The sequence below is a fragment of the Nerophis lumbriciformis genome, linkage group LG18, assembly GCF_033978685.3.
Source record: "Nerophis lumbriciformis linkage group LG18, RoL_Nlum_v2.1, whole genome shotgun sequence".
In the NCBI taxonomy this organism is placed as follows: Eukaryota; Metazoa; Chordata; class Actinopteri; order Syngnathiformes; family Syngnathidae; genus Nerophis; species Nerophis lumbriciformis.
The window spans coordinates 8,804,769-8,817,127 of NC_084565.2; the positions used below are offsets into that span (position 1 = coordinate 8,804,769).

The 12,359-nt window shown below is 40.7% G+C and overlaps 1 protein-coding gene across 1 annotated transcript; it reads left to right on the forward strand.

Moving 5' to 3' along the window:
• The first annotated feature begins 2,233 nt into the window (after positions 1-2,233).
• LOC133617567 (uncharacterized) lies at positions 2,234-12,055 on the forward strand. Its single transcript, XM_061977605.1, has 3 exons — positions 2,234-2,604; positions 7,316-7,729; positions 9,197-12,055. Exons 2-3 carry the CDS (start codon positions 7,321-7,323, stop codon positions 10,168-10,170), a joined length of 1,383 nt encoding a protein of 460 aa, XP_061833589.1. The 5' UTR covers positions 2,234-2,604; positions 7,316-7,320; the 3' UTR covers positions 10,171-12,055.
• Positions 12,056-12,359: the final 304 nt, after the last annotated feature.

The following is a 12,359-nucleotide window of genomic DNA, read 5'->3' on the forward strand; positions in this document are numbered from 1 at the left end:
TACATATTGCATCATCATGCCTCGTTTGTAGCTATATTTAATTTCCTTGACTTATGTCCTCTGTGTATTTAATGTATATTTGCATGTCTCATGACACATTATCTCTATGTCATATTGGCTGCATTTCTCATGGTTGTTTGTGTGCCATGTTGTTCCAGACCACAGCAAACGTTACCATGCTGTTCCAGACCACAGCAAACGTTACCATGCTGTTCCAGACCACAGCAAACGTTACCCAGCTTGCAAAGAGTGTAATAAATCCATTAGAAGAAGATGTTTCCTTTAACTTGGACACACACATCTATACCTTTGGTCATTCTAAGACAGTCATTTCCAGAAGTTATCTCATCCTGTGAGAAGCCTCCATTTTACTAATGATTTACAATGTTGCAAAAATATGCAAAATAAATATTACATTTCAACATTTCTGTCAACGAAGATTTGCTTCAGCCTATGGCACACAATCATTATGATAGTAGGCTAATATAACTAATATAGACACTTACATCATGTGTTGTCTTCATTATAAAACTTATATAAGACTTTTAAAGTCATTTTGATAGTAGGCTAATATAACTAATATAGAAATTTACATCATGTGTTGCCTTCATTATAACACGTATATAAGACTTTTAAAGCCATTTTGATAGTAGGCTAATATAGACACTTATAAAAGTGTTCATGATGTAAGACTTTTAAAGTCATTTTGATAGTAGGCTAATATAACTAATATAGACACTTACATCATGTGTTGTCTTCATTATAACACTTATATAAGACTTTTAAAGTCATTTTGATAGTAGGCTAATATAGACACTTACATCATGTGTTGTCTTTATTATAACACTTATATAAGACTTTTAAAGTCATTTTGATAGTAGGCTAATAAAATTAATATAGACACTTACATCATGTGTTGCCTTCATTATAACACTTATATAAGACTTTTTTAAAGTCATTTTGATAGTAGGCTAATATAACTAATATAGACACTTACATCATGTGTTGCCTTCATTATAACACTTATATAAGACTTTTAAAGTAATTTTGATAGTAGGCTAATATAGACACTTACATCATGTGTTGTCTTCATTATAACACTTATATAAGACTTTTAAAGTCATTTTGATAGTAGGCTAATATAGACACTTACATCACGTGTTGCCTTAATTATAACACTTATATAAGACTTTTTTTTAAAGTAATTTTGATAGTAGGCTAATATAACTAATATAGACACTTACATCATGTGTTGCCTTCATTATAACACTTATATAAGACTTTTAAAGTCATTTTGATAGTAGGCTAATATAGACACTTACATCACGTGTTGCCTTAATTATAACACTTATATAAGACTTTTTTTAAAGTAATTTTGATAGTAGGCTAATATAACTAATATAGACACTTACATCATGTGTTGCCTTCATTATAACACTTATATAAGACTTTTAAAGTCATTTTGATAGTAGGCTAATATAGACACTTACATCATGTGTTGTCTTCATTATAACACTTATATAAGACTTTTAAAGTCATTTTGATAGTAGGCTAATATAGACACTTACATCATGTGTTGCCTTCATTATAACACTTATATAAGACTTTTAAAGTCATTTTGATAGTAGGCTAATATAGACACTTACATCATGTGTTGCCTTCATTATAACACGTGTATAAGACTTTTAAAGCCATTTTGATAGTAGGCTAATATAGACACTTACATCATGTGTTGCCTTCATTAATAACACTTATACAAGTCTTTTAATTTTTTGCGGCTCCAGACATATTTTGTTGTTGTTGTATTTTTGGTCCAATATGGCTCTTTCAACATTTTGGGTTGCATTAGACAAATGGTTAATGGCTAATGGAAAATTGGATTCCCAACTGTGCGCCTTCAAAATATGTTTTGCTTGTTTCCTCCCCAAACACTCTTGCTAGTTCAATGTGAGATTGTGTTTAACACTCTGAAGTTTAGAGTTGAGCTGTGGGAGAATCTGACTTCCGGGGTCAAACTTTAGTGTTTGTCAACAGCGCCACCGTGTGGTAAATCTGCCAGGAAAAAAAAAAGTTTGATATATATTATGTTGCTTTAATCGTTCAATGAGTGTAACTAATACACATTGGAGTCCCCCAAACTTTAAGTACACAAATAGAATTATTATTTTATACATACATAATATTATATATAATTAATAATACTTTTCACATGGCCGCTCATATCCTTCCGCCGACCCTGCGAGCTGAACCCTGGTTGTACGACACATTACAAACTGACTCCTTCGCCGCGAGCAGCATCTAATCGGAGGAACAATCGACATATATATATATATATATATTTTTTTTTAATCGTTACATTTCGATTAGAGGAGCGGGGGATGTTGGGATTAGACACCTTTCGCCGCGTAAGGAGATCCCGCAAAATAGGCGTGCTGCGGCCCAGCTCCCCACAGACCACGCCTACTTGGCGCGCTACCTTTTGCTTCTTCTTGAACTTTCCACGCGGAATTATTCTCCCCACGATGTAATGATCACTCCCACCCAACCCCGTGGACCTCCTAGGGACACTTCTGACACTTTTTGTCCTCTTCTGTCAACTAGTCGGTAAGGACGCAGCTTGTTTCTCTGACGTGCTAACTCACTATAGCTAGCTTAGCCATGTGTTTATTACTTATCTATATTCATCTGCTCGCACCCACGCGATATCGGCAGCTCCTAGTGGAAGTGTCCACACGCTAAACGACGGCCGCGCTGCGTGGGAATAAAAGAGACTTGCTCACACTTGACAGGAGTTGTTTGAGGGGTCTTTTTCCTTCGCAGTGCGCATTTTGTGGAGTAGTGACGTCATCGCGCTGCGCCAAGGCTGTCAAAGCTTAAACGGGTCCTTCGAACGGAGAAATGTTCGTTTTGTCCCAATTCGGGTTCTGCGTTCTATCGTCCCTCGAACCCTGACCAAAGTGCGTGGTAGCACAAAGTGTGCGTGTTGTTGACGAGCTTTCCCGGCTTTCCATATCCCAAGATCCTTTGCGCGCCCAGCTCTGAAAAATATTCAAACATGGCGGTTGTTTTTTTTCCCGTCGACGTCTACTTATACTTATTATTCTTCTATTATTTCTACTACTACAATTATTCTTCTCTTTTTTTTTTTTTTTTACTTTAAATTTTTTTTACTTATTCTTCACATGGTTAGCATTCATCAGATTGGTGCATTTCCGCCCCTTCCAATGTGGCGTCTTGATCATACTTGCGTGCTCACTAGTCATAGACATTTCATTTTTTTATTCATCTCCTTCATTGATGTGCATCTTTGATCGATAGACAATTATACCTCAATTATTCAATTATACATTTACACTAGAGATGTCCGATAATAATAATTATCGGTATCGTATTTTTTATTATCGATATTGGTATTTATTATTATTATTTTTATTTTATTATCCATCCATCCATTTTCTACCGCTTATTCCCTATGGGGTCGCGGGGGGCGCTGGAGCCTATCTCAGCTACAATCGGGCGGAAGGCGGGGTACACCCTGGACAAGTCGCCACCTCATCGCAGGGCCAACACAGATAGACAGACAACATTTATCAACATAAAAAACACAAGATACACTTACAATTAGTGCACCAACCCAAAAAATCTCCCTCCCCCATTCACACTCATTCACACAAAAGGGTTGTTTCTTTCTGTTATTAATATTGTGGTAGGTTCCTACATTATATATCAATATATATCAATACAGTCTGCAAGGGATACAGTCTGTAAGCACACATGATTGTGCGTGCTGCTGCTCCACTAATAGTACTAACCTTTAACACTTCATTTGACTCATTTTCATTCATTACTAGTTTCTATGTAACTGTTTTTATATTGTTTTACTTTCTTTTTTATTCAAGAAAATGTTTTTAATTTATTTATCTTATTTTTTATTTTATTTTAAAAATGACCTTATCTTCACCATACCTGGTTGTCCAAATTAGGCATAATAATGTGTAATGTGTAATTGCACGACTGTATATATTGGTATTGGTTGATATCGGTATTGGTAATTAAGGGTTTGGTCAATATCGGAATATCAGTTTCGGCAAAAAGCCATTATCGGACGTCCCTAATTTACACGCCAATGCCTGAGAAGGAGCAGGATGAAGAAAAATCTTACATTTTCCTGCCCCCTTCAACATAATACGTAGTCTTACTTAATGGATATCATATAAACCAACAATTACATCCAAATATAATGAAAACACACAAAAAAACCACAACAAGTGCAAAACTTCATGAAGTACAAACCGAACAAAAAAAGAATAATATACACCTCACGGGATGATACAAAACCAGGCAAAAAATAAGTAAAATAATAAATATAAAGCAAAATGTAAACACTTATGGCTGTCCATATGATCTTATTGTTCTGTCTTTATATCTTTTTTTCAATTGGAATATATTTTCACAGTCTTTTATCTCATTGTCAAGAGAATTCCAGAGTTGAACCCCCACCACTGATATACACATTTGTTTTAAAGTTGTCCTTGAATACTGATGTTGGAAATGACCTTTTCTTCTATGCTCTTCATTCTCAGAAGTGCTGACAAACATTTTTGTAAATTTGCTGGTAATGTTTTACTTTTAGCCTTAAACATGACACATAATGTCTGTAACTTTACTAACTCCTGTAATTTCAATAAACCAGAATTAATAAATAATATGTTAGTGTGTTCTAAGTAATCTACTTTATGAATAATCCTTATAGCTCTTTTCTGTAGTTGATACAATGCCTTTATGTTACTCTTATGAGTTCCCCCACACTTTGTTACTCTTATATGTGTTCCCCCACACTTCCACACAGTAGCTGATATATGGCAATATAAGTGCACAATACAATATACCCATTGCCCTATAATCTAACACATATTTTACTTTATTCAATATAAAAATACTCTTAGACATCGTTTTTCGTACATGTGCAATATGAGATTTCCATGTCAGACCAGTATCACTCCTAAAAATCTTCTAAAGGTACGCAGCATGGAGCGCTACTGCCTACTGGCGCTGACGAGACGCGGGGCCGCCATCTTGGAGTGGTGATCCGCTCCACTCAGTGCAATTCATTAGGCAGGAGCAATGAACTGTCAGCGCATTTAATTCGTTTTACCTCACTGAATACCACTGATTTTCACACCCTTTTTTGTCATACGTGTAGCTATGATAAAGGACACATGTTTTATTATTCATAGTTTGCTTAACTGTAATAGAATATTCTTATATGCTGTAAGTGACCAGACGTCCCAGATCAAAACTGGGAATATAATCCCAGAGAAGAGGGGAAAAAACGGTCAGTTATTTTGAAGTTGAAGAAACAATATGATGAGGTTATATATACATGCTATTTAAACAATGTATGAGTACATTATATATCTATAAATCTTATAGACTGTATCTCTGTTGCTGCAGCAGCAGAGAGTTTATTCTGTCTTGAATCTTGATATTTTCTATTACATTCTTCCCTTAAATGATCATGTTTACAGTGATTGTTTTATATGTATGTCGCTTTGGATAAAAGCGTCTGCTAAATACTTAAACATAAACATATATAAACACCTGAAAGTCTTTATATCAACTAAAACCACCAATCTGGCTTTTACAATCTTTATCTTCATCATTTATTTCAACTTTATGTTATTCAAGTATGACATTTTTAAATGTAATTAATTTCATAGACAAGCAATTCTATTATGGTCATACTCTTGTTTGCTAGCAGCTACGATTGAACTCTGCTAATATTCTTTTCACAAAATACAACCAATAGTACGTTAATGTTAAATCTTACTTGTGAAAAGTAATCCCCGATTCCTATTTTCAACAGTCCGCTCATTTGAGCAGGAAAACGCTGAACACTCCTTGTTCACCCCCTGGGAGGTGAGGGGAGCAGTGAGCAGCAGCGGCGGCCGCACTCGGGAATCATTTTTGGTGATTTAACCCCCAATTCCAAGCCTTGATGCTGAGTGCCAAGCAGGGAGGTAATGGCTCCCATTTTTATAGTCTTTGGTATGACTCGGCCGGGGTTTGAACTCACAACCTACCCATCTCAGGGCGGACACTCTAACCACTAGGCCACTGAGCAGGTGGACCGTAGGGATCCCGGCTGAGAAACACATATTTTTGCCGACAACAGGCCCTATGGTGAAGAAACACCGGCGTAAGGGGTGTGAACATGTGACCCAACCAATCAGTGTTTACTTATATAGCCCTATATCACCAGTGTCTCAAAGGGCTGCACAAGCCACAACCACATCCTCGGCTCAGATCCCACATCAGGGCAAGGAAAAACTCAACCCAATGGGACAATGAGAAACCTTGGAGGGGACCGCAGATGTGGGGATCCCCTCCCCCCCTGGGCGACCGGTGCAATGGACGTCGAGTGGATCTAACATAATAGTGTGGGAGTCCAGTCCATAGTGGATCTAACATAATAGTGTGAGAGTCCAGTCCATAGTGGATCTAACATAATAGTGAGAGTCCAGTCCATAGTGGATCTAACATAATAGTGTGAGAGTCCAGTCCATAGTGGATCTAACATAATAGTGAGAGTCCAGTCCATAGTGGATCTAACATAATATTGTGAGAGTCCAGTCCATAGTGGATCTAACATAATAGTGAGAGTCCAGTCCATAGTGGATCTAACATAATATTGTGAGAGTCCAGTCCATAGTGGATCTAACATAATAGTGAGAGTCCAGTCCATAGTGGATCTAACATAATAGTGTGAGAGTCCAGTCCATAGTGGATCTAACATAATAGTGTGAGAGTCCAGTCCATAGTGGATCTAACATAATAGTGAGAGAGTCCAGTCCATAGTGGATCTAACATAATAGTGTGAGAGTCCAGTCCATAGTGGATCTAACATAATAGTGAGAGTCCAGTCCATAGTGGATCTAACATAATAGTGTGAGAGTCCTATGGTGAATAAACACCGGCGTAAGGGATGTGAACATGTGACCCAACCAATCAATCAATCAATCAATGTTTACTTATATAGCCCTATATCACAAGTGTCTCAAAGGGCTGCACAAGCCACAACCACATCCTCGGCTCAGATCCCACATCAGGGCAAGGAAAAACCAGGAAGTGTTCTGAATGGTAGACCGACCCAGTTTACGACACTGGACTACCTTATTGACTGCATAGGCTGGGACCTTGGAAGGATGCACACCCCTAAATAGGGCGGGTGCTTTTTGGGGCGTCTTACGCCAGTTGTCTTGAAAAATGTCTTCCAAATGTTTAGGGTGAGCTAAGATGTTTCCTGTCCTCGTAGGAACAATGTTTATCTCCAAAGCAGAAGGAGTCATGCAGGGTCTGCCTTACATCTCCTACTTCTTTGACGAAGAGTTCTTCCAAAAACTGTTGAAGGACCTCCAGTCCATAGTGACGCCCCCCCAGTCCCCCTCCAAGAAGACGGGCGGCGATGACGACCAGCTGGGCTCCGTCTCGGAGAGCCACGACGTGCAGTTGGACTGGAACTGCAGCGTCTACCGCGCTGACGGGGCGTCCGCCGACAAGCCGCCGTCCCTCCTGGCGAAGAGCGGCGAGGACAAGCCGGTGTCCCCCGTGCAGTCGGACATCGACGTCGAGGGGCTGGACGACCAGAACCTGATGGTGACGCATGATTCCAGCGAGACCTTGTCAGACTGTGGCGGCGAGCTGTCCCTGTACCTGTCCAGCGACTCAGGTGAGATGAAGCAAAACCAGCATCTAACCAAATCCAGCTTCACCACTTTAGTCACCATTTTTGCGCTTAAGAAACCTCTCTATGACTTTCCAACATCCATTAGTGCCTAATGTCTCAATTTTGATACTTTTTTTGCTGTTTAAGACCAGCAGCCATGACACTTGAGATGCACTTTGTGTTACAATCTTAATGTTCCCCTAGATCACAGGTGTCAAAGTAAAGGCCCGGGGGCCACGTCCTTCTAAATTATGTTTGAATGAAGTGGCGGTCCACAATATAAAATGATATTGCAGCCCACATAAAATGACGTGGAGGGCCACCTTAAAATGATGTGGTGGACCACATGAAATGAAATGGTGGACTACATCAAAAGATGTTGTGCATTAGAATTTTGTAGCGTGCTGCATTCAAATGATGGTACAGAACATTTTGAAATTGTTAAATTCTATTGCAACACACATAAAAAATAGTGTGACGGGCCATGTTATAATGATGGGGGTGGGGGACTACATTAAATGAAGTGGCTGCCACGTTAAAATTATGGGACAGGCCATGTTTACATGAAGTGGCAGTCCACAATAAAATGGCACATCAGTATGTTGTGGCGTGCCACCTTAAAATGATGTTACTTGCCATATTTAAATGAAGTAGCAGTCCACAATAAAAAATGATGTGAGGACCACAATAGAATGATATCGTGGCCCACTTAAAATGATGAGGTGGGCCACAATAAATTGATGTGGGGGACAACAATAAATTATATCGTGGCCCACTTAAAATGATGAGGTGGGCCACAATAAAATGATGTGGGGGACAACAATAAAATGATATCGTGGCCCACTTAAAATGATGAGGTGGACAACAAAATGATATCGTGGCCCACTTAAAATGACAAGGTGGGCCACAATAAAATGATGTAAGGGAGAATAATACAATTATATTGTGGCCCACTTCAAATTATGAGGTGGGCCACTATAAAATGATGTGGGGGACAACAATACAATGATATTGTGGCCCAATTAAAATGATGAGGTGGACAACAATAAAATTATATTGTGGCCCACTTAAAATGATGTGGGGGACAATAATAAAATGATATCGTGGCCCACTTAAATGATGAGGTGGGTCCCAATAAAATGATGTGAGGGACAATAATACAATTATATCGTGGCCCACTTAAAATGATGAGGTGGGCCACAATAAAATGATGTGAGGGACAATAATAAAATTATATAGTGGCCCACTTAAAATGACAAGGTGGACCACAATAAAATGATATTGTGGCCCACTTAAAATGATGAGGTGGGCCACAATAAAATGATGTGAGGGACAATAATAAAATTATATAGTGGCCCACTTAAAATGATGTTTAAGTGGCGGTCCACATTAGAATGATGTGGTGGGCCAAACTTGGCCCCATGCCGTGAGTTTGACACATGGTCACCAATGTGTGATTGTGTCTCGCAGACCAAGAGATTGACGTTGTGACGGTGGGACATTGCTCTTCACTCTCCGCCTGCCAGCTGAAGGAGGAGAAGGAGCGGAGGAAGAAGAAGGAGCAGCAGCAGCAGAGGAAGAAGAAGGAGCAGCAGCGGAGGGAAAAGGAGCAGCAGCAGAGGAAGAAGAAGAAGAAGGAGCAGCAGCAGCGGAGGGAAAAGGAGCAGCAGCAGAGTAAGAAGAAGGAGCAGCAGCAGAGGAAGAAGAAGGAGCGGCAGCGGAGGAAGAAGGAGCGGCAGCGGAAGAAAAAGGAGCAGCAGCAGAGGGAGGAGCAGCAGCAGAGAGAGAAGCAGCAGCAGAGGGAGGAGCAGCAGCAGAGGGAGGAGCAGCAGCAGAGGGAGGAGCAGCAGAGGGAGGAGCAGCAGCAGAGAGAGGAGCAGCAGCAGAGAGAGGAGCAGCAGCAGAGGGAGGAGCAGAAGCAGAGAGAGGAGCAGCAGCAGAGGGAGGAGCAGAGTGCTTTCCAGCTGTTAGTGATCCAGCAGCAGCACAACTACGCTGCTCCTCTGCCCTCCATGTCACCCTGCTCATCCAACAAGGATGTGTCGTGTCCCACTCACAGCTCCTCCTCCTCCTCCTCGCCGCCCACACGCCACCGCCACGAGCACAGCTCGTCTCGGAGCTCGTCAGACTCGTCGTCGGAGGACGAGCGGCGGTGGACGCACAACGTGTTGGAGCGCTGGCGGCGCAAAGAGGAGAAGACAAGCTTTGACAGACTGCGCAAGCGCGTGTGGGAGCTGTCCTCCGACGACAGGACGCCCAAGATTGTGATCCTGCAGAAGGCCACAAGCTGCATCTACCGCCTGCAGAGGGACCACGCCAGGCTGTGCGCCCAAAAGAGGAAACTTCAAGCCAGACACAAAGCACTCAAAGCCAGACTGCAGAAGCTCACAGGTGACGGCGCGCAGTCGGCGGAGCTTGTGAGACAGGAACTGGACAATGACTGAGTCTGGACTGGACATAGGAGACGTCACACTGCAACATCCACACCTTTGAATAGATTGAGGTTGTCGCCATAGCAACCACTGATCCTTCCATCCTCCAGTAGAACGTCAAGATGTTGGGTTCTTGCTGCTCAAAGCTTTCAGGCGGATGCTTGCCTCCCTGGTGACACCTTCAGGTTCTGCAGGGAGGAACGCGCCACGTTGCTTCTTCAACTTGGCCAACGTGAGCCCAGGTGAGAAATGTCACTTCCTGTTTCAGCGTCAACAGGAAGTGAAGCTGGACACTTGTTTTTTTTTTATTGGTGAGTTGCAAACACCTTATTTGCATTGCGACAACAGCAGCAAGTTGTAGCATTAAAGGGTGTGACGCATATTTGTTATGGTCGGGTTTAGCAGAGTGCAAGAGTTAGATGTTCTCCAACTCTCCTTTCTAGCAAGGAGATTGTAAGGGTTGAAGCAAATGAATGATATTTCCAGTATGAACGTTTCCTCATAGGAGCCCAGCAGGCACAAGACATTGATACCACGTTGATTATACGTACACGTCCTTTAAAATGACTTTGAAACAACGTTGCAATATAGTTGTATTGGTCAGTTGACGTTGGATCCACGTTGTTGGTTGGAAAATGACCAAAATTCAACGGTCAAATCAACGTCAGAACCCAACATTGATTAAACGTCGTATTTGTGTTAAATATATTGGTTGGGAAATGACCAAAATTCAACGGTCAAATCAACGTCAGAACCCAACATTGATTAAACGTCGTGAAAAAGCATGTTGTTTCAACGTTGTGTTTAAGTTGCTAGTTCAACCAGTTCTCAACGTTGTTTTAATGTCTGGTGCCTGCTGGGAAGTTAGTCATATTGTGAAGTTGCCCTGCCCACTTTGTCCAATCTCTCCAAACTCATCCCAATCGTTTTGTTGTTAAAAGGTTAATAACTTACAAGCTGTCTTATTAATGTTTAATCGACATGTTACAAATCATAACTACGCCTCAACTATGTCCACATCTCCCCAAACCTCTTCCATTGGTTTTTGCTACAAAAACTATTATAGGAATTACGTTAACGAATTTGATTCATAACCAGCGCCACAAAGTGTTAGTAACTTAAAAATTATAATAGTTAGACTGAAATTATTTTCAGCAAAAACAATTGGGATGGATTGGGGAGATTTTGAGAAGGTGGGACGGGGGGTTATGAATCACAAGTCATTAATAACTCATGGTTTTCGCAGGGCATTAACAAAAATTGATGGTCATTAAATGGATTTTGCAAAAATGAAGGCTTGAAATGGGAATAAAAAGCATTAAATTCGATGTCCAGGGGCATTTAACATGTTTGTACAATTGTAGGACCCTCCAAGGTTTCCCATTGGGTTGAGTTTTTCCTTGGCCTGATGTGGGATCTGAGCCCAGGATGTTGTGTCGGATGTTGAGACACTTTTGATTGAGGGTTACATAAATCTTTGATTGATTGATTGATTGATTGATTGATTGATAGGACCTGGCCGATAGTAGTAAGTCAATCCATCGAACGGTAAATGAAAATGGACTCAATAAATTTGCCGTCCTCGATAAATTGCTAAGTCTATCTGTGTTTCTTTTCTTCGACTCCGGCTTTCATATGGCAGGCATGTGAGCACCCTTTGAGGGGAAAAAAAGAGGAACATTTCTACAAGCACAAAGTGCTGCCCCAAAAGGAAATTTTGAAAATCAAGACTACATTTCCTGCAATTGGGTGAATTTCTTCGCTATATTTCACCTTTTAGATTTATTTTCATCTAACAACCTACTGTGTTTTGATTTTTGACAAAGACATGTCCAATTTAATGTGTTTTTTGGTCATTAAAATGTCATGTAAAATTCTATGACAAGCATGCAAACGTTGACAACTCTATCCTATAGCCACGCCTCCGAGGGAAATACACTTCCGGTGTCTGTCCTATAACCACGCCTCCGAGGGAAATGCACTTCCGGTTTCTGTCCTATAGCCACGCCTCCGAGTGAAATACACTTCCGGTGTTGTGACTACTGTTTACAGCCATAGACATGTTATAAGTAGACGCAGCATCGGCTGCTGTGACGCGAGAAATTGGGCCGCCATCTTGAAGTGGTGATGAGCAGCCTAAACTGACAGTTGACAGGTAGAAAACAAAGATGGTGTTCAGCGTTTTCCTGCTCAAATGAGCG

Excerpts from the sequence above, each read along its gene's own strand:
- LOC133617567 (XM_061977605.1), top strand. The coding sequence starts at position 7,321 with ATGTTTATCTCCAAAGCAGAAGGAGTCATGCAGGGTCTGCCTTACATC. Across the intron at positions 7,730-9,196 it reads GTACCTGTCCAGCGACTCAG|ACCAAGAGATTGACGTTGTG; the intron begins GTGAGATGAAGC and ends TGTGTCTCGCAG.